The following is a 22945-nucleotide window of genomic DNA, read 5'->3' on the forward strand; positions in this document are numbered from 1 at the left end:
GCTCTGGATCACTGCCCCTCCCCTCCCCCAAATAACCTATTGCACTCAAATCCTCCTCTCCCGTCCTGCTTCTGGGGAAGCCCCAATCACAGCTACCGTCCCCTCTTAGCTGAATTGCTGCACAAATCTCTTAGCTGGGCTTCTGCTTTCACACTCTCCCCTCCATTAGTCTCAGCAGATCAACTGGGATGAATGTAAGGGGAAAAGTCAAATTGGATTACACTCCTCCTTCACGTAAAACCCCCCTTGGAATGCAATTCAGACTTCTCACGTTGTCCCCCAAATCCTTGTCTCTTGTCTCTCTCTGCAATGTCTTTGTGTTTCTTGTCTCCCCGTTGTCCATGACACTGCAACCAAAGCACCAGGCCGTCTGCCCCCAGACCTTGGCCCTTGCATCTTTCAGAATCTGACCATTAGACATTAAATATATCACCTTATAGTTTTTAGTTCCTTGATAGTATGTCTATTGAATTTTTTGACACCTGTTTAGTGGTTTGTCTCCCAGCCTAGGTTGTAAGTTTCATAAAGGCAGGGCTTCATTGTGGTGTACTCAGTATTCAGCACAGCTCCTGGCATGTAGCTGTCACTCCATGAATGTTTGTTGAATGAATGGGTGGGAGGGTGGGTGGAAGGGAGTACAGTGAGTCATGATCTTGTTGCTGTTTTCACTTCTGATGTTCTCTCTGCGGGGAATGATCTCCTCCGTCTCACCCCCATTTCCTTATCCTACATGTCCTTCAAGGCCTAAATAAAAGTCCCCTCTTCTAGCAAGTCTTCCCTGGCCTCCTAAGTAAAACAAAACTACACAAAACAAAACAACCAAAAATAAAAACCCAATTTTGTTTTTGCTACCAGCTAACATAATATGATTAATGTCGGTACATAAACAATTACACATCGTGCCTACATTTTAAATCAGTTTCTTAATTCTACTGAGCAAAGTGTGATTCATTCTTTATCTCCTTCATTGCCATGTAATAAAGTCAGGACAGCGGGCGCCGGTTTGCAGCACGATGTGTTGTTTTGTTCCAGAGCACGGGACCGTGGTAACCACTGCACGCCTTGACGTGGAGAGGGCTGGGTTTGCACGCGTTCAGTCCTTCTCCATTAAGGCCTGTGACCAGGGACAGCGGTGTGCAGCACTTCCCGTGACGGTCTATGTCCACGGCATCAATGACAACTCCCCTTTCTGTGACCAGTATCTGATTAGGTGAGCTGAGAGAAGTGGGCTGGGTTGAGAACTCAGAGTGAGTGGAGAGCAGAGGTATTGCATACTTATTGGCTCAACTAAATGTCAGTCATCACATTGATCCGGTTCAGTCTCATATTCTGGTCCTCAGAAATGATCTGTTGAAAGCTAAACAGCCTTGCTGTCCTGGATCTGACAGTAAGTTGTTCAAAGTGTATGTTTTGGCCCAAGTGCCCATCAGTAGATGAGAGGATAAAAAAGCTGTGTACACTTACACCATGGAATACTATGCAGCAGTGAAAAAGAAGGATCTCTTACCCTTTGAGACAGCATGGAGGGACCTGAACAAGGTGTAATTCATACTTCATGGAAGAGTATTACGTTAAGCAAAATAGGCCAGTCAGAGAAAGGTAAGTATCACATGATCTCACTCATATGTGGAATCTAATGAACAAAATAAGCTGATGAACAAAATAGATCCAGAGACATAGAAGCATAGAACAGATTGCAGAATCTCAGAGGGAAGGTGGGGTGGGTGGGAAGAGATCAACCAAAGAACTTGTATGCATATATGCATAACCCATGGACACAGACAATAAGGTGGTGAGGGCCTGATGCAGGGGTGGGGACAGCAGGGGGAAAAAGGGACACATGTAATACTTTCAACAATAAAAATTAAAAAAAATAAAAGAAAGTGTGTGTTTCGGAGTCACAGACCTGGCTTGAGATCCTGGTTCTATCGATTATAGCTGTGTGATCCTGGGTAATTTATTTAAGCCCCATGATCTTCAGTTTCTTTCTTTATAAAAAGGGATAACAATAGGACTTGGTCTATAGGTTGGTTTTGAAGAATAAATGGGATTATTTACATAACATTTTGAGCACAGTGCTGAGTATGTGTGTCAGTTCCATAAATGCTGTCTACCACAGTTCCAGCGTCCCTTTTCTGAAACCCTTGGCACTGGATATATTTCAAGATAAAGATTTTTTTTTAATATTAGGAGGGTAATATGGTATATACCATATATGATGCAAATGTCCCAAATTCAAATCCATGCATACCTCTGTAGTAAAACATATGGGTGCTCACAGTAAGTAGGACAAAGAAAGATCTGACAGTTCAGATAATGTTTGGATATTTACAATTTGATGACAAATAAATTGTGAGAAAATCCTGAGTTTCAGAGCTTTTGGATTTGGAATTTGGATAGGGATTCTGGGCTGTATTCCTGTCAGCCTGGCCATTTTTTATTATTTGAAGCTTAATCTCTAAACCCACATCCCTGTCACTATTCCATGTCCCCCACCCCACCCTAAGCTCTTAGCTACACAGGACAGCTGCCTCTGTGTTCCCCAGGCTTTATTCCTGATTATCTAGCTTCTGATAATTACACCCAGGTGGTCTCATTTGGGTCCCCATTACTCTGCCCTTTAAATGGAGATGATAATCTCACCTACCTCATAGCATTGTTGTAAGAATCAAATACAACAAGGTTTGGAATTTGTTCAGTATGGGGCTGGCATACACTCAGTAAAGTTATCCTTTTTTATCTCCTCCTCATTTCCCTTTTCCTTTCCCCAGGAAGACCACAGTTCATTAATCAAACACTCACCACACGCTGCACCCAGGGTTATAGTCCCTGGAGGTGACAGGATAAGTATCTGCTATGCTCATTTGTGATTAGAAGGTTGTATCTTGTCAGGGTGATAAGATGACTACATCTAAGACAACAGTAAAAAGTACAAGATAGTTTTCAATTATGTGTGTTGTGCTTTAATTGTTAAGAGGAAGAACATGTGCGAATTGAGTATCCAGGGAGCTTCCTACAAGAGCAAGATCTATGCTAGTCTTTGAAGAATTGGTGGAATTTAGACTTAGAGGGCTTCCGAATGGGCACTGGGGCAGAGAGGTCACAGGGAAGACAGGGGTGAACACAAAGAGATGGAGGTAATCCACTGCGACCATAGCGTGAGGACTGCACCTCTGACCCTGCTATACAGACATACAGACGCTGCAGATGGGAACATTCCCACTTCTCTGATTCCTACTCCAGCATCTCCATTGATGAGACAACCTTGATAGACTTCTAAACAAGTACCCGGCTGGGCGCGGAAAAGAAATACTCCCAGAACATGAGGAAAGTCTCACCAAATTCACAGCCCTGTTGGGAAAGGGCTTCCCAGGTTATGCTCCAAACCTGGACTGGGGATAAGTAGAGCATCACACACAGGCACTGATCAGACTGCTGGATGTTTATGTGAAAAATATTACATTTTAAAAGACTATCCACCTAAACTGACCTTTCTTCTTAAAAAACAGGTACACAGGCAAAGAGGTAATAGCAAATAATACAGTAGTTTCAAAGCTCTTGTGTCATGACCTTGACGAGCCTCCTGATATGATACATTATGCTCCACGCTCAGGGCCAGTGGGGCCTGGACAGCTCTTCAGGCAGGTGCCGAAGGCTGAAAACTGTGTCCAGGTGAGCCCCAGCTGTTGTATCTGCCGGGAGGTTTCCCAAGGAGGGGGGCATTCATGGCCATAGCTGGGTGCTGGTAGAGTCAGCAAGAGGAACTCTGACACAGCAGAGGGTCTGGCCTCCTTCGCTGTCTTGCTGGAAGGCCTGTGGGCAAGTCCTTTCTTCTCTCACTGCCAGCTCTCCTCTTGTGCCAATCCCTGTTTGGTTGGTATAATTGTTCCTTCACCCAAACATCACCAAACACTTCCCTTCAGCCAGAAGATATGGCCAAGAAAGCCATTCATCACCTCTCTTTTGCTTTGGTCCTAACCCTAGATTTTCTTGACAAACACCACAAGATACAAGTTGAGTTTTGCACATGTTGTGAATTTTGGAAGCTTGGGCACTGAGCCAAGAGGTTTTCTGGGGTGATGTTTATTTTGAAATGCAAAGCCAAACTGTCATTTAAAAAAACAAAAACGGAGTTTGGATAAAGATGCAAGTTTTGTAAGCACGATGCTAACTGACATTTGGGCCATCACATAATGCCTGCTCTATTTATGAAAAATTCCTTCCACCTATCACCTACCTTTAATTAATTTCTACATTTTCATAATTATCCATTAGGTCTTAAATACCACTTATTTCTATAAGCTTTTTATGTGTGTGTGTTTTTTTTTGTTTTGGTTAATCCTCAACCGAGGATACTTTTCCATTGATTTTCAGGGAGAGTGAAAGAGAGAGGGAAAGACAGAGGGAAACATCGATGTGAGAGAAACACATTGATTAGTTGCCTCCTGCAGGAGCTCGACCAGGGCCTGAGCCAGAGAGGAGCCTGCAACCAAGGTATGTGGCCCTGGAACTCTTTGGTTTGCAGGCTGATGCTTTATCCACTGAGCCAAACTGGCCAGGGCTCTATAACCTTTCTTTTACTACCATGACTAGCTTAGTTCTCCTGGATATGAGCTCATATTGTAAGTTCTACTTCTCCTGTCAAACATTTATTAGATTCTGGCCTGGCTGGTGTGGTTCAGTTGATTGGGCATCATCCCACCAGGAGGTTTCTGTTTGATTCCCGGTCAAGGGCGCAAGTGCAGGTCCTGGGCTCCATCACGCTGGGGGCATGCAGGAAGCAGCCCATTGATGATGTACTCTCACATTGATGTCTCTCTCTCTCTTCAAAAATCAATAAACTATCCTTTTAAAAAAACATTTATTAGATTCTGTTATAACTGCTTATTTAGTTGTTGGTCCATATTCTGAGTGGTCCATTTTTTGTGTATTAACACCTCCTGTCGTGCTAGGTGCATCCTGGGTACTCAATATACTTGAATAAATGAATAAATGAATAAATGTCTGAACCAGATACTAAATTTTTAAAAATGTAGTTTTTACCAAACACCTGGGTACTTGGTGTTATATAGACCCATTCCAACTGAGCTTTGTGCCAATGCTATTATTATATGAGGGTTGGCATCAGGTCTCTGCTGTGGGATCATATTGTTTATTGTTATATCCCTAACACCTTTGATTCTACCTGGAACTTAATTTGTACTCAATAAACATTTAAAAATGGTGAGTAGCCCTGGCCAGGTTGGTTGGAGCATTGTACCGTGCTCCAAAAGGTTATCAGTTCGATTTCTGAACAGGACACATACCTAGCTTGCGGGTTTGACCCCCTTTCAGGGCATGTACAGGAGGTAACCCATCAATGTTTCTCTCTCACATTGATGTTTCTCTCCCTGCCTCCTCTCTCTCTAAAGTCAATTAAAAAATAAAAACACATCCATGGGTGAGGATTTAAAAAAATGATAACTTGTCACAATAGGAATAACATACATTTATTAGAGTGCTTTATCAATTACAAAGTACTTTCAAATTATTTTCTCTTTTTAGTTATTTTACTGAAGGCAGATGTGACCCATGTTTTTTTTCTATTATGCCAGGATGCTTTGTCCAAAAATAAGGTGCTCTGGAAGGAGATCAAAGGTGTCCCCTTTTCCCACCAAGATGCCTCCCTTAGTGTGCCACACTGACCAGTCTCAGTGTATTCTGACGCCATCTCGACTGAATCCCAATGGCCATACTCGCGCCTTTTCCAGAATGATTTATTACTTAAAACATGTTCATTAAAAAAGCCAGGCCCTTCTCCTGAAATAATTTTTTTTCTAAAAGGTTGCCAAAGCAATGGATTATGAAGACCCAGAGATGATTGCTGCTGGACACACCTATGAAATGACAATTTCAGTATTTGATGACCCACATCCCTCCCACACGGGTAAGCTTCATAAACTTGTCAAGGAGCACTAAGTAAGGCGCTTACTTTAGACTCCTCACTTAAAAACTTGTCTTTATTGTTGAAAGTATTACATATATTCCTTTTTTTCCCCATTGACCCCTTCTAACCCGCCCCCGCCCCCACCCCAGGCCTTCATCACACTATTGTCTGTGTCCATGGGTTATGCATATATGCATGTAAGTTCTTTGGTTAATCTCTTCTCTGCCATTTGGTCTTCTCATCACTGCTGCACCATTTGGGGCTAACCTGAGCTAGAATGGGCCGTTGGTGCTCTGAGATTAAATCTACTCAGACTGCACGGTCACAGTCCTTTGACACGTGTGGATTTAACAGTCACGTTTTGGTAGTTGTAAAACACCCTGAGGCACAGATATGATTGTGTGCTGTGGATCAGAGCAGGGTGCTTAGCTATGAGTAAGCTTAGCCAACCACTGGACACCTGCCTCTCTCTGCTTATTGTTGTACAGTGAGAACGCACACTGAGTGCCCCAAGGAGTCATTTACATATTCAACTACATGTCACCACACTTCAAGAGTGAATTTGTTTCTGTAGAAGTATTAGTGAAAATAGGGACTCACAAAAGTTTCTGGATACATCTGTAATTCATGCCAAGTGTCTGTTATGTATCTGGAACTTGTGGTAATAAGTAATCTAGTAGGCAATTGGCATCAAAACATTCAAGAAGATGGTTGTGCGGTTGCAGACACGGGCTTAGCGGTAAAATGTCAATGCCTGGTAAGGGAGAACCTAGGAGTGACGTTTGGGTTTGACCTCTGCCAATTCCGATCCATTGGTGGTGTTTGCCTGGATCATTGAGTTAAGGAGGACTCCGAGCTTACATCTGGAAGCAGTGGGAAAGGGCTTTGCATGGACAGAGGAGGATGGAAGGGTGGTATGTGTCAGACAGATTTGCAACTAAAGGACCTGAATGCTGAACTTTAAGCAACAGATCTCAAATTCTTTAGATCCCACCTGACTCACAGATGTAAGAGTTTAAGTTTAAATGTAAGTTTTAAATGTGATTTGTAGACTTAAGTGACCCAACTATGTTGAGAAGGAATGTGTAAGGGACGGGGACACATCATGACAGTATGCCCGGAAGTGTTCCTCTTGTGTTTTCTCTGCTCCTCATTGGGGGAGTCTTACTGTTTCATGCAAAAGCCTGTTGCAAAGCCTGGCTGGTCTTTTAGGGAGAATGTTTTTTTCTTGCAGCTACTCATCCTGTTGGCCTAACTAATCCATTAAAGAATCTGTTCTCACCAGATTTGAGCCTTTCTCCAATAAGGAGAGAAAAAAAAATCTCACAGTAATAAATCCACATCCTCACACACCAACTTATTCACAGCAACTGCTCATCAAGGGTGCTTTTAACACTGCACACGTGGTGCAGTCTATTTTTATAGGCCAGGTAATTAGCACAATTTCGAGTCTTTATGTATGCAACAAAAATCATAGTACAGCAAAGCTGGAAACGACACCTGCTCTTATGGCACCTGCCTGGGATTTATTGAAGGAAACATGGAGGCTTTCACATAAATCACCTGTGTCTGTGGAACAGCGCTTCCTAACCGTTCTTGGTGTCAAGGATACATATCAGATGCTGATGAAAACTGTAGGCCCTGTTCCTAGAAAAATACAACTAATATAAAGAATGCCACGGATTCTCTTAAGTGAGGTCCTATAGACCCCAGATTAAATTTTCTCGTTTAACAGGTGACATAGATTTTCAGGAGATATAATATACAAGTGTTCTTCAGAACATGATTTCTACAAGAGAATCCACTAACAAAAAATTTCATGGTCAGATAACTGTGGAGAGCAATGCATACCTGGACATTCCAAACACAGAATGACATATCAGAAATCCATGAAGTCTTGCCATAAAGAAACTTTTAAATCTTTGTTTAACTCAGCATTTTGCACTTGACACATTAAGCATTTCAGAGGAGATATTTTGGGAGATGTTGGCAGACACAACTAAGTCCAATACCCACTCCACAACTTACTAGCTGTGTGACCTAGCAAAACCCTTAACTCTGAGAACCTCAGTTTCTTCATCTGTAAAATGGGGACAAAACTACTACTAATGCGTTGCATAGTAAATGTTATTATTTTATTTTTATTAGAAAAAGCTTCTTCTTTGCAATTTGCTTGCTTTATGTTTGACCATCAAATTTCTTCTTTTCAACAACTTTCAGATACATTAGTTTGAGCTTGTTGGTCTGAAATGAATAATATAATTTTTTCCCATGACGCACTGTACATAAACATCTGAGTGGGATGAGTAAAATACATTAACCACTTTTTACTTAACTTTTTATAGTGTAAGAAAACTTTTTTGGGAAAGATCGTATTTTGTCTTCACATGCTATGAAGTGGGAGATTGAAACGAATATTATTCCTTTTTTATTGATGAAGAAACTGGGCCTCTGAGAAGTTAAGCTAGTTCAAGGCCATAGAGCATATGTCAAAGCCAATCCTTTCCATGCCACTTCCTAGGATATACAGTAAAAGCAGAAAGTAGTATGTCATATGCTGGGTTGAGAATGACACCCCAAGAAAACCTCTAATGGAAGAGATTGTACTCATGAAAAATACAATAAACTCCTGTTTGTAAAATATACAACTATATGTGCTATATGTGTGCTATATATGATACACACATACATATTCACTATTGTATAAAATAAGACATGGCATGCAGACGGTGTATATCTTTGACTAATTGCTTTGGCTAGAATTCATTTATGTTCTCTGAGAATGCAGAGCATGGGAACAGGGATTATTTGGGACCAGAGAGAATCTCACTGTAGTTTAAAATCTTCCAGCAAGCCTGTTTTGGGGGGCACATTTAGCTTGTTTGTGGACTAAAACTGCCAATACAACAAAGCATTTATTCACTGTTCAATTTTACAGTAACTGTGACGATCATTGTACAGATTGCTCCGGCCAATGATTTCAGCCCTGTGTTTAAGGCTGCGCACTATGCATTCTCCGTTCCAGAAACAGCAGGAGGTAAGAGATCCCCCCTTCCATGATGTTGAAGCACAAGGAAACTCCTACCGGATCCCAAATGGGTGACCAATGGAAAGATGACAAAGCATAAACAGCGTAGGGAGCTTTAAGGGGTTCCAGACCTTCAGAGAATGGCAATGACAGTGCAGCATCCTGATGGTTCCTCAAAAGCTCCCTTGCAATTTGATGTCAGATCTCAGATATTTTTGTAATGGACAAATAGACATGATAATAATTTTATTCCATTTCTCTTCTTTTCTGCATCTGGATTAGGTCCAATGTAAAGATGGTAGGGACAGTGTGGCCATTGTCCCTGCAATTTATATTTTGTAGACATCTCAAGTCAGATTTCAGGTCCAGAGTCAAGATCCTTTCTAAGCCATGACTTAGGATTGAATTAGGAGATATATATATATATATATATATATATATATATATATATATATATATATATGGTCTTTATCATGAATGGGTGCTGGATTTTGTCAAACGCTTTTTCTGTGTCTATTAATATGATCATGTGGTTTTTATTATTCATTTTGTTTATGTGATACATCATGTTTATTGCTTTGTGAGTATTGTGCAAGCGTTGCATACCCGTAATAAATCCTACTTGGTCATGTTGTATTATCTTTTTCATGTATTGCTGGATCTGATTTGGTAATATTTTGTTGAGATTTTTAGAATCTATGTTCATCAGGGATATTGGCTTGTAATTTCTTTCTTTGTAGTGTCTTTATCTGGTTTTGGAATTCAGGTAATGTGGGCCTCATAAAAGGGAAGTCTTCTCTCATCTTGAATGATTTGGAATAGTTTGAGGGGGATCAGAGTTAGTTCTTCTTTGAATGTTTGGTAAAACTTGGTGGCTTCTTCATTAAATCCCTAGTCGTAAGACTTCCATGCAGCTATATTTCAGGCAGTTCTGAATGATGGTTGGTTTGTAGTTTAGTTGTAATTTTGATATGGTTTTGGGAAGTTTAGAGTACTGGATTTTCCTACACAGCCATCATGAACAGAAGTCTTAACCTTATTCTTTAACACATGGAAAACATTAATTAACATTCATGTTGGAATTACCATCAGCTGTCAGTTGCAATTACAGTATTTGTATGGACAAGGGAGTTAAGCAAATTCAATAAAAGCATTCTGTGAGAATCAATTGTCTATATGGGAATTCACAATAAAGAATATTTAGCATTTTATTATTACTTCTAAACTTTATGCTATATATTTTTATATCAGTAAAGTTTATAATAGGCTGATATATTTATGTGGACATACACACACACACACACACACACACACACACACACACACACTCCTTTTTTTTTCCCTCAGAGAGTTGGTTGTTAATCATTTGCCAGCACATCACAGGTAGATCCCACTACTTCAAACCAGCTTGTTTCCTTGCAAACAATACAATGATTACACAATTGTTCTGAGGACAGACAAGACCTAGAAAGCCCACATATTTGGATTTTAGTTCTTTGTTGGCTTTACCATGTAATTTTGAACAAATCCTTAAAACTCTCTGTAAAATGAATGCACACGAATGGTCCTAGTTCTGGAACATAACACAGTTGAATCTTACAGTTTATGACCAGACTTCTAGAAAAATTGCATATAAACTGAATTACTGTAAACAGGATCCTGCTGCTCCTCCATAGAGTTTTATTGTCATTTCTTTTGTTGATAGAGCCTTGTTCCCTTAATTTATTTTCTCCCCTTGAATTCTCCCAGTTCAGGTAGTCTTCTAGCTCTAGCAAGTTTTATTAGAGGGGCTTTATGGCGAGTCTTTATACAGAAGTTAAATAGTTCACAAGTTTCTAATGATCGTCTAACTGATAAATGATAAATATGGAGCAGGGGTTGAGCACTGGCTTCCAGGGTCCCTCAGGGAAAAGACCTACAGCCTTCATCAGATGACTGAAGGGTTTCCATGACCCTCCAACGTCCACAGCAACCAGTCTGGATTTAAAATAGAGACTGGCATTTTTATTGGTATCTTATTTTTATATTTTTTGGCATTTTTAAATAGACTTTATTTTTTAGAGCAGTTTTAAGTTTACAGAAAAATTGAGAGAAAAGAACAGAGATTTCCCACATACCTGCGGCCCCCATATACTCATAGCCTCCTCCATTATCAACATCCCCCACCAGAGGGTCCAATTGTTACAACTGGTGAACTTACATGGACGCGTCATCATCACCCAACATGCATAGGTTACATTAGGTTCGCTCTTCGTGTTGTACATTTTATGGGTCTGGACAAATGTGTAATAACACTCATCTACCTTATGGCATCACACGGAATAGTTTCCCTGCCCTAAAAGCCGTGCTTGCCTATTCTCCCTGCTCTCTCCCTCCGTCCCTGGGAGCGCCAGATCTTTTCCCCATCTTACAGTTTTGCCTTTCGAGACTGGCATTTTTAGAAGACAGCATGTTGTAGGAACCAAGCTCTCTGAAGCTGTCCTGAAATATAAGTTTATGTTTTCAAGGTAGGGCTCTCTAAATGTTTTGAACACGGCTGGCTTTTCTTAAGCATAATTTAATATGGCTTATGGGATGGATTTAGAATTTTCAATTACAGCACTGTCAATTTGGAAGGACTGCAAAGATTCAAGCTTTTTATTTTACGATGGGGGCTGGACAGAGAATTGGGCCACACAACTGGTGAATGGCAGAGATGATGGGTAATACAGACTTCCAAATTCCTGGTCCACTTCTCTGTTTTGTATTCCTGGCAGCTTTTCTTGGATGAATTTTGATGATTGGGATTACCAGTAGTTTGAAAACAAGTTCAGAGAATTCATAGGAAGAGATAAGGGGATCTTGTTGTGTGTGTGTGTCCTATTCTCCAAAAGGCTGGTTAATGTCCTGCTGTAACAGAGAGAGGACTTCTATGTCTTCATAGGGAGCAGCATGATGTGGCAGAAAAATCATGAGAGTTGGAATCAAATAGAACTGGATTCAAATTCTATCTCTGCCATTGTTAGTCAAATAACTTTAGGCAGGTCATATAACCTCCATGTGCCTTTAAGTTCTCATCTGGGGAATAGAGATTACAATAACAATGTCATAGTTGAGATGAAGATTAACTGATAATTATATGCATGTAAAGTATATGGTACATACTGACAAAAACCACAATAGTATTGCCAATAATAATAATAATAATAATAATAATAACCACTAACATTTTAGTGCCTACAATGTGCCATAATTTTTTCCTTGCCATTAAAAGAACACACAAAACATTCCTTGATCTTCCCTACCAGAGGACAAAAGATGAATGAAATTAAGGGAGGGTTGGTGTTCTGAGGCGATGCCCACCAGAGGAGACTAAATCTTCTTCACAACTCAGTGATGGTTCATTTTAAATGAGGAAGTTAACAAGTTAAAACTACTCTGAAAACAAACTCTCCTCAGACTATCCAACCTTTAGCCTGTAGACCAGGAGGCTATTGGACAATCCATTAACGTGGAGTGTTTTTCATGCTGTTGGTCAGCATAGGGTGTCAGAGTGCCTTGAGCACCATGAGGTTCTTGTTATCCTAACAAAATTATGGGAATCTATAATTTTAACTTAAAATAAAATCTGATGGTATGTGATGAGCAACTAAATCTCTCCTTGACAAATACCTTCTGGAGGGAGGTAGGCATAGGCAAAAAATTCTTTTAACAGAAACCATTTAGAAGAAAATACATGAAAATTGAAACACAGTGGGTGGTAGGTCACAAGGGAAAACATATTTCATTTCCAATGGTTTTTGATAGGATGTCTGGCCGAGTTGCAGAGTTTCATAATTACTCTATTTCAAACTTTAGCTAAAGATGCTCAAGATGGCTTTTAATTTTATTGGAGGGTTAATTTTATATATACAGAAGGATAGGCTTTCCATTATGCTTAACCAGGTGTTAAATGCAAAAATGATGCCAACTTTGCCTAGAACTGTAGGATAGAGATGGCAATTTTACCCTTAATCTATTTTAAGTGGCCGTTGATCAGTCCTAACACTTTTTTCTAGGTTGGACTCTTTATACTCTGGGTTTGCCATAATGAAATATTATTTCTTTCCAGAAGTGTGTTTTCTCTGTGCCTAGTATTCTGAGTTGTGTTCATTGCCTGCTTAATAACATTACCAGGGACTGATGAACCTTAGTCAAAGAAAGATGCAAACTGTGAAAGAAATCCCGTGAGGTTCAGGTGGTGGTGTCCCATAATAGTTCCTTCATAGTAATTCTCTGGTCTTGATGATCAGCAACTACAATGTCCTATGCAGATGTCGCTGAGACTGGTCATGTGTGGTGGTATTCACTACATGGAGGAGGTCTGGTATCCGCCCTGGAGCTTATAGTCCAGTCAGAAAATGGTTGAGGGGACATCAGCAGGACAGATCTGGATCCTGGGCTGGCAAGGGAGTCCCACCACTCTCCTGGAGGGCACCCCCCCCCCCATCTCCATCGGGATGGGTGCCAGACTCAGGGCTCATGGCTGGTAAGTGACGCTGCAGCAGCGGTGTGAGCCTCTCCTGATTGTGACTGACTGGGTGTGAGCTCGTGGCAGGCGCAGTGGGGCCGGGATGAGCGGCAGGCGGCATTGGACTGTGGGTTTCCACCCGATCCCTGCAGGCCACCCTGAGGGACCCCACCCATGCGTGAATTTGTGCACCAGGCCTCTAGTCTTAGTATAATGTCTGGTAGGAAATAAGCATGCAATACATGTAAGTAATTATTTTTTATTTATTTTTTACAAAAAAATATATTTTATTGATTTTTTACAGAGAGGAAGGGAGAGGGATAGAGAGTTAGAAACATTGATGAGAGAGAAACATCGATCAGCTGCCTCCTGCACACTCCTACTGGGGATGTGCTTGCAACCAAGGCACATGCCCTTGACCGGAATCGAACCCGGGACCCTTCAGTCCGCAGGCCGACGCTCTATCCACTGAGCCAAACCGGTTAGGGCGTAATTATTGATATTATGAAATTCTTGTTACCTCATATTATTTGACTTATGCCACTTCCATTACGTAGGGTTGGGCTTTTCAAGCACATTTCTTTGTCCAAAGGCTTTCAGATTGGCCCTTTGAGAAACTATGATACTATTTGGAAGGCAAAGACTTGTCCAGCTTTTTAAACTTGTGTATCTGCATGACAAGAATGAACCTTAATAACTGTTACTGGCAGCTTTCTACAAAGTTGGAAGAGTGACCGCCACTGATGAAGACTACCCACCGAACTGTGTTACGTACAAAATAGCTAGTGGAGACACCCAAGTTATACAAAGATTCTGGATTCACCCTCTCTCTGGAATGATTGAGCTCACCACACAGCCAGACTACGAGACTGTGAAGCAGTATAACCTCACGGTGGAAGGTGTGGACTGCGACAGACTTCATCCTCGCACAGCGATGACCATGGTGAGTAGAGAGCCTCAGGTTTTGATATAATAAAGATGACCCATCAAGTTCTCATGTATTAAAATTGAAATGGTCAAACAACAACAGTGAAAAATGCTCAAATAATAACAGTAATTCTCATGAGATTAAAAAGTTTGTAGTAATTGCAAATACACATCTAACATTGATCATGTGTGAGCTCTTGTTCTTGGCACAATTTATATGTCGATGTAGTTCATCTTCACATTCAGTCTTCATGGAAGGCAGTATTATCATCATTTCCACTGAACAGATGAGAAACCTCAGGCACAGAGTTTAGGAAAATTACTTGCAGTTACTGAGGGTTTGTAGAACTGGATGCAAATCCAGGCTGCCTCTCATTGGGAGGTAATGTTTACAACGAAGGTAGTTAACCAAGGGGCATCCTTGTGGCATCACAGTGGGGGAGAGTGTGTGTGGGCTTCTAAATTATTTTAGAAACATCAAAGGATTCTTAAAAGATATCAAGACTGGGTGCTGCTATGTTGATGATGTGGTATGTGTTATTAATGACTAGAAGGTTTTGTCACTGGACAAGAAACAGAAATAGAATGGAAGAATTTTTAAAAAATATATTTTACATTGATTTCAGGGAGGAAGGGAGAGGGAGAGAGAGATAGAAACATCAATGATGAGAGAGAATCATTGATTGGCTGCCTCCTTCACGCCCCCTACTGGGGATTGAGCCTGTAACCCCGGCATGTGCCTTTGGCTGGAATCAAACCTGGGAGCCTTCAGTCCACAGGCCAACGCTCTATCCATTGAGCCAAACCAGCCAGGGCAGGATGGAAGAATTTTAAGATCCCCAGCTGGCCTGATGACTCACCGTGCCTTTCCTCTTACTGTCCAGAGCCCCCTGGCTGGCTGCTCACCCCTGGTGATTAGGTCTCCTGAGGGGTCATTGTGAGGAAAACATCAGGTCCGTTCGCAGCAGCAGTTAGGTTGATGCCACAGGGACCGAAGTACAGTCATGTGGACAGGACTCTGTAGCTTGGTTGTCTCAGGAAAGCACCTGCGAGCGTGCTCTCCATACTTAGGTATCTGCGGCAGTTTTCCTTGTAGACATTTATGAACCCCCCAGCTAGTATAGGATGCCCCTGTGAGGTGGCCCAGAAAAGGGCGTAGAGAACAAAGAGAACCAAACGAGTAAAGAGGAGAGAAGGAGGGGAGTTTAATGCTGCGTTCTCCACAAGACCCACCAGCCCAGAAGGTGGGGCCAGTGAATCCTCACCCCCAGGGAGGGAAGGGTTTCTTTTTTATACAGGTGTTTGGTGAGGGGCGGGGCCTGAGCTGAGGAAGTCTCTGCCACAGGGGGTGGGCAGGGTATTCAGGAAGGAGTCAGTATCTGTGTGGGGGTCGTGTGGATTCCAGGGAGGATCCGGTATCTGTGTCTGGCACATTGATCTGTAAGAAATTCCAGGGAGGGTCCATTATCTCATCACACCTCTGCATGTGTCCGATCCTAGGCTCTCTCCAACCTAACAGTCACCACTTGCAATTATCATGCACTTATTACAAATGAGAAGAGAGGGAAGCAGATAAAAAAGCAACTTCAAGGGACTCTGTACTTATAAAAAGAATTTGCATTTTTGGCTAAAGACAGAAAAGGAACTTTTTTTTTAAAAAAAAATCCTCACCAAGGATATGTTTTTATTGATTTTTAGAGACAAAGGGAGAGAGAGAAACTTCGATATGAGAGAGAAACATTAATAAGTTGCCTCAGGCACACGCCCCAACTGGGGAACAAACCTGAAACCTGGGAATGTGTCCTGACTAGTAATCGAACTGCAACCTTTTGGAGTATGGGATGACACTCCAACCAACTGAGCCACCCAGCCAGGGCGAGAAGAAACTTTTTATCCCTTCTTTTCTGTTGTTGTTCTTAATCCTCACCTGAGGATATTTTTTCCATTGATTTTTTTGTTTAGAAAGAGTGGAAGGGAGGAGAGAGAGAGAGAGAGAGAGAGAGAGAGAGAGAAAGAGAGAGAGAGAGAGAGAGAGAGAAACATCGATGTGAGAGAGACATATCAATTGGTTGCCTCCCACATGCATCCTGACCGGGGCTGGGGACTGAACCTGCAACCCAGGTATATGCCTCTGACTGGGAATCAAAACGGCAGCTCTTCAGTGGATGGGCCGACGCTCTAACCACTGAGCAAATGACCAGGGCTCCTTCTTTTTTTTTTTTCATTAAAACAATTTTTTTAATTGAGGTACAATGGACAAATAACATTATATTAATTTCAGGTATACAACATAATGATTCAATATTTGCATAAATGGGAAATGATCACCACAATAAGTCTGGTTAGCATCTGTCACCTTACATAGTTACAAAATTTCCTTCTTTCTTTTAACAAATATTTATTGAATTGTTTACTCTGTGCACAACATCCTGGGTTACAAAAATGTGTAAGACACCATACCGTTAGGGAGTTTAACATTTTTATCATAGGAAAAGTTAAACAGTACATAGCGAGTAGATGGATGCTATAGATAAATGTGACGTTTAAGTTTAGAAAAGGGAGATAGGTCTTCAGACTCCAAATTTTAGAAATCCGTCATCATCATTTTTGTCACCGACCCCATCAATATCATCGCTGTCTCATTTAATCTTCAATCCCATCCCATGAGGTAGTTACTAATACTTTTTTTTACAGGTAGTAGAATTTTAATTTCCAAGGCTTTGAAATTAAGTAACTTATTCAAGTTTACCCAGCTCCAAAGAAGTAGAAGAATTAACTCTGGGTCCTTAATCACTATCATATACTCTAAGTCATCTCTCTAATCCATCAGCAAAGTTAAATAAAGTGTCTCCACTTTCAAAATATATCCCAAATGCTTCCATTCTCAGCCACCCACAGCTAACGCCTGGTTGTGCCACCCTCATCCAGTACCCGGTTGGTGCAGCAGCCTCATAACTACAATCTCCTCCTCCACTTGTGCCCTTGACACTCTACTCGTCACACAGTAGCCAGAGTGAACCTTTAAAAAGACAAGTCATCCCCTTCCTCAAAGCTCTCCAATGGCGTCCCGTCACACTTGGCATACGCTCCAATGCCATTCCTAAGGTCTGCAGGGCCCTGCAGCCACCTCTTTGCCTTTAGCTTCTAGCTGTCCCTCTCTTACCTCACTTCAGCTGACAAGGATGTCTGCGCCTCAGAGCCTTGACCACGCTGTCATGCTTGCCACCCGTCATTCTCACTGAGATCGCATTTCTGCAGGAAGGAAACTGGCCACAGGGGCCTTTTCTGTTGTGTGTGATGGTGGAATGTTGAAGCAACCCCTGTGGTTGTCAGGAGAATGAATGAATCAAACACGGTAGCTGCATATGATGGGACACTAAGAATCAGGAAGAAATAGAAAACTAGTTTTCCAAACAGCAGCATGGAAACAGCAAGAGAATATGGTGCTTTGTGAGAAAAGTAGGAAATAGGAAACAGCACCATATCATTTCTGCAAATTAAAACCACATGACCTAACTCTTCATCTTCTGTGAGGACATATACTTGCTGGAGGGCATATATCAAATATGGGGGAGGAGGAAGGGAATAGGAGAGGGAGTCAAAACAGAAAGGCTTTCTCTGAACACTCCATCGCCATCTCTACCTCCTTAACCTGCAGAGTTCAATTTCCATATGACATTACCTAATATATTTATTTGTTAATTTGTTTGTGGATTTGCCTCCTACCTTTAGCATAGAAATCACAATGGGCAGGCTCTTTGTTTGGTTTACCAGAGTATCATCTGTGTGAATACTCTTAGTATTCACCTGTAATGTGCTATCCTGGCAAGGTGAAGGCCCAAAGTTTTAATAAAGATTTCTGACTTCCAGTCCTGTGCTGTTTCCATTATATCACAGCAGTCTCCCTAACATCACATGAAAGCACCCCACATGTTGAAGAGAACAGATAACTATATTCAATCTACAGAAGTAGCATTAAAGAATGAATTATTCCCCAAGAATTTAGCTGTGTTGTTAAAACATTACAGAAAACATTTTAAAAAGATAATACTTGCAAGTATGAGCACACCGGGGACTATTCTGCAAATGATGAGAAAGCTATTACTCACCTGAGAGTGGGCAGATAACCTTTCTTATCTGACTGGCATTCGATCACTGACATTTAAAAAGCCTTGATATTTTGATCTTTTCCCGTGTAAATCACCGTTTCCCAGGTTATGGTATTTTAATTAAGACGAGGTTGATAAGAGCTCCTGATTAAGGTCAGAGCATACTTTGAAGTAATCATATTGTTACCAAAAAATGCATTGTGCTTGAGAGAACGACGCAGAGGAGGACCTAAGTTACAAAAGAGCAAACTCAGGATATATTTGCCATGAAGCAGAAATATTCTAAAGGTTCGAGGGACTACACTTCTTAGCAGCATCATTCTCCAGCTTTCCTTTTCTCATCATTTATGAAATTTTTGAGTTTTCCACAGGTTCTTCTAATGAGCCCCAACCTCTCCCTAATGGCCACACTGAATGTCACAGTCGACCCAGGAATAATAAGCCAGCTGAATAGTTGATTGACAGCCAGAACCCAAATCTGCAGAAACATTTCTTCAAACTCACAATGGCAGACTTTTAATTTAGTAATTCTAAGTGGTCTGTCTCTGCCCAGATACTTATTTCAGATTTTGTGTATAAATAGTCACACGACGTGGATGTGATATTTCTGTCTCCCTCCCTGCTGACAGGTCACTGTAGACATCGAAGATGAGAATGACGAGGCACCTGTCTGCACACCCTCTCTCTATAAGGCCGTCATTTTTGACAATGTTGTTGCTGGGACAAACGTCAATGGCTTCAAACTAAACTGCCACGACAGAGATTCACAAGATTTTGAAATGCGCTTTGAGATAGTTTCTGGTGGATAATTTTATTATTTCTTTTTTTTATTATTTCTTTTTTTAAATCATAGCATGTGTTAAATTGACATTTAGTCATATTCTCTTTAACATGATATAACCTTGGAAATAACTATGTTTATAAATGTTAAGCTATTTCATATCTATGGCATTACGTTTCTCCAAGGAACCCTATTCACTTCCACACATCCAATCTAATTCCTCTTGTGGAACTATAATTGATTTCTGTGTTTTTTATCCTCACCCGAGGATATTTTTTCATTGATTTTTAGAGAGAGGAAAAGACAGAGGGAAATATTGATGTGAGAGAAATACATTGATTGGTTGCCTCTTCCATATGCCCTGACCAGGGCCCAGGTTGGGGAGGAGCCTGCAACTGAGTTACGTGCCCTTGACTGGAATCAAACCTGGGACCCTTGGGTCCACAGGCCAACACTCTATTCACTGAGCCAACCTGGTTAGGGCGATCTATCATTGTTTCAATGGCCCTTGACAATGAAGAGACTTTGGACCTGCATGGGAAACACTGCTGGTTAAGTCACAAGGAACTAAATCTGTTCTCCTTGTGCTGGCTGAAAGCAGCAGCCCCCTTCCCATGTGCTAAGTGACACAGGTTCTCTAGGATAGAGAATCAGTTGTGTTATTGTTGGATTCACAGAGGTCCATATCAACTTTGGTCATAAGATGACATATGGAAGAAACTCATTAGAGATCAAATCTGAACTAAAGATGGGGAATTGAACTGGCAGCCTCTGGTGTACAGGATGGCACCCAACCAACTAAGCCCCACTGGCCAGGGCACTTCTCTCTTGCTTTCACCTTTGCCCATTTGTCTCAGAGTCGGGTGGGAGGACCCAGCAGGGAGCGCTAACCTCAGAGTACCCTTGCCCAGGCCTCAGGATTTCCATGAGATCTTCTGATTACAGCCCACCATGGTTACAGCCAAGTAATTCAGCCCCCAATGGCAGCTGTAGATGTCTAGAGCTTAGTGAATCTGGAGAGCATGGCCTACTAGAAGTAGCATGAACAGGTGGGTCCAGGCTGAGGAAGGTCATAAAGACGATTAGAAGAGAGGAGTGAAAGATAGACTAAGATTCTCCAAAGGGGAGGAAAGCTGGAGTAAGGGCATGCTCTTACATAGAAAATTTGGGATATATATATATCCAAGTGATTCCTGTGTGTCAAAGTTTCCATTAATTCGTTCCACTATTCAGTTACCAATCAACGTTCTTTTTATCCTTGAACCGTATGAGAGTTCCTCTGTAAATAAAATATTTAATTACCCCCCCCCCCAAAAAAAAAGAATTAGGAAAATTTGTGCCACACATTATGTGTATGTTAGTTCTACTTCTAGTTTTAACCTGTACTGTGCTATCCTGCTGCAGGGTGAAACACAACACACACACACACACACACACACACACACACACACACACACACAGATGGGTACACAATAGGGTACAATATAGATATGAATCTTATATTCATGGAACTCATTGTTCCTTAAATGAGTGGTAAGATCAGCAATTAGAAAATTATAAAGTATGAAAAGTTCTATTAAGGAAAATTACTGGGTATCATGAGACAATATAACAAGGAGAAGTTCCTAAAGTATGGAGGTCAGACCTGCTGTCATGTACGAACTCTCCTGAAAGAACCAGAGTGTGGATGTCAGTAAACACCTTGACAATGAATTACAAGGACTAGTTCCATGTCTGCTTCTCCTGCTAGATGGTGGGGTACTATGTGCATGTTCTTTTACAATAGTGTCTCCAGGGCCATTGAAACTGAATAGGGGCTCAATAGATATTTGTGGTCTGACTGGCCCATTGATATTGATTACTAAGCTGACAGTGGAAATAAAATTTCTGTGAGTGGGAGATAAAGGAAGGGGAAGCAATTAAGGCAGAGTAATTTGATAATAGTCTAATGCTTGCTGACCTTATATGGAGATAAGACTCATGATCTTAACCTTTAAAATTTTTCTAACCAACTGAATTTATTACTTACTTGACTTCAATTTATTATAAGTCTTGTATAGATGTAGGAATTCATAGATCAATAGAAATTTTATTTATTTATCACTATTGTGTTTCAAAAGCTACCTATGACAGTTAGAGAAGACCTTTTAACATATCTCAAAATAATTTTTAAATTATCCCTTTTAAAGGAAATGAGAACCATCACTTTGGATTTGACCCAACTCGAGGTTCAAATACTCCAAAATTAATTGTGAAGAACCCGTTTCACTTTGAATCTGGAGCTGAATTGCAGCGGCAGTACCATCTCATGGTCCACATAATCGATGACAACCTGAAATACGGCAAAGCCACCAAGCCTAGGACAGGCACTGCTATTATAGATATTTATGTGGCAAGGGCCAACGTGCCACCGCCTGCAACCACCAGCTCTGAAGTAAAGAGTTATGGATTTTAATTTGGGTCTCTGTGTGGGAAATATTCTCTTGTAAATTCAGGTTTCATCTAGAAAGGCTAGAAGGCTATGTAGGGCATCACCTTCACCCAAATGCCTTTCCACTTGTGCACTACCCCATCCACTCAACAGGCAACATTTTATAGTGTGCATCCCTGAATATAAACAGTGAGTATAAACAGTGGGTGAGAGAGAATTTGTGATAATTGCAGGTGGAGCACAGTGGACCCCCAAGGAACTAATTATGTCTAGATGGCCTGAAAGCCTGGCCCACCAGACAGGCCCACTGGCCAATGAAATCTACCAGTTAAATCTCTACAGATTGGCACTTTTTAAAAAAATATTTTTATTGATTTCAGAGAGGAAGGGGGAGGGAGAGAGAGCTAGAAACATCAATGATGAGAGAGAATCATTGATCGGCTGCCTCCTGCATGCCCCACACTGGAGATTGAGCCCGCAACCCGGGCACGTGCCCTTGACCAGAATGGAACCTGGGACCCTTCAGTCCACAGGTCAAGGCTCTATCCACTGAGCCAAACCAGCTAGGGTTCACAGATTGGCACTTTTAAATGTTATTCTCTGTTGGCCATATTATTCATAGTAATGGGCACCTCTCATGTGCCAGGCACTGTAGTACATGTGTTATATTCATCATTTAATCTAATGTTTGATCTGAGCCTGTGAAGTTTAGCAGACCCTTTAGTATTTTGTGATTTCAAAAATAGAGCAGCAAAGCCTCGGCAGGATCCAGAACAGCTTCAGAGTCAGCCAAGGAGAAAGCCTGTGCAGGAGACTGTGGGGTTAGTGTATGCTATTGTCTTCTATCCTTTGAAGTACAGTCATTTTTTTTACAACATGGATGATAAATCTTCCCACCAGAATATTTGATTTTTAAGGAAACACTGTTCTCTCAAGCTGCACAAAAGGGTTTATCCTGTGTGGAGTAGATAATAGAGGCATACAAGCCTAAAAAACCTCGGATGCCATCTTCTTCAACGCCTTGATTTTCCAGATGAGAAAACCGCAGTCATGATGGGAAATGCAGTCATTGCATACAGTTCAAGCCTGCAGATCCTTAAATTGGTGCCTTCTTGGGCTTGGGTGTTCCTCAGTATCCCCTGTGGGTTTTACAAACATCCACATATCTGGGTCAATACCCCACTGTCTGTGTGGGACCATGGCTCCATCTGATGCTCATTTGTAAACAGATGCCCTCTGAAAACAAACTAATGC

At 41.3% G+C, this 22945-nt stretch overlaps 1 protein-coding gene across 1 annotated transcript in view; it reads left to right on the plus strand.

Moving 5' to 3' along the window:
- Positions 1–21715, plus strand: part of LOC118668574 (cadherin-related family member 3-like) — a 59030-nt gene extending 37315 nt beyond the window's left edge. Inside the window, exons 9-15 of the mRNA XM_036333797.1 lie at positions 1033–1210; positions 3510–3672; positions 5824–5926; positions 8865–8963; positions 14154–14386; positions 19109–19280; positions 21450–21715. Of these exons, the coding sequence (XP_036189690.1) occupies positions 1033–1210; positions 3510–3672; positions 5824–5926; positions 8865–8963; positions 14154–14386; positions 19109–19280; positions 21450–21715 (1214 nt within the window). The remainder of the gene's footprint in view (positions 1–1032; positions 1211–3509; positions 3673–5823; positions 5927–8864; positions 8964–14153; positions 14387–19108; positions 19281–21449) is intronic.
- The last annotated feature ends 1230 nt before the right edge of the window (positions 21716–22945 follow it).

Source organism: Myotis myotis, unplaced genomic scaffold (genome assembly GCF_014108235.1).
Source record: "Myotis myotis isolate mMyoMyo1 unplaced genomic scaffold, mMyoMyo1.p scaffold_m19_p_13, whole genome shotgun sequence".
Lineage (NCBI taxonomy): Eukaryota > Metazoa > Chordata > Mammalia > Chiroptera > Vespertilionidae > Myotis > Myotis myotis.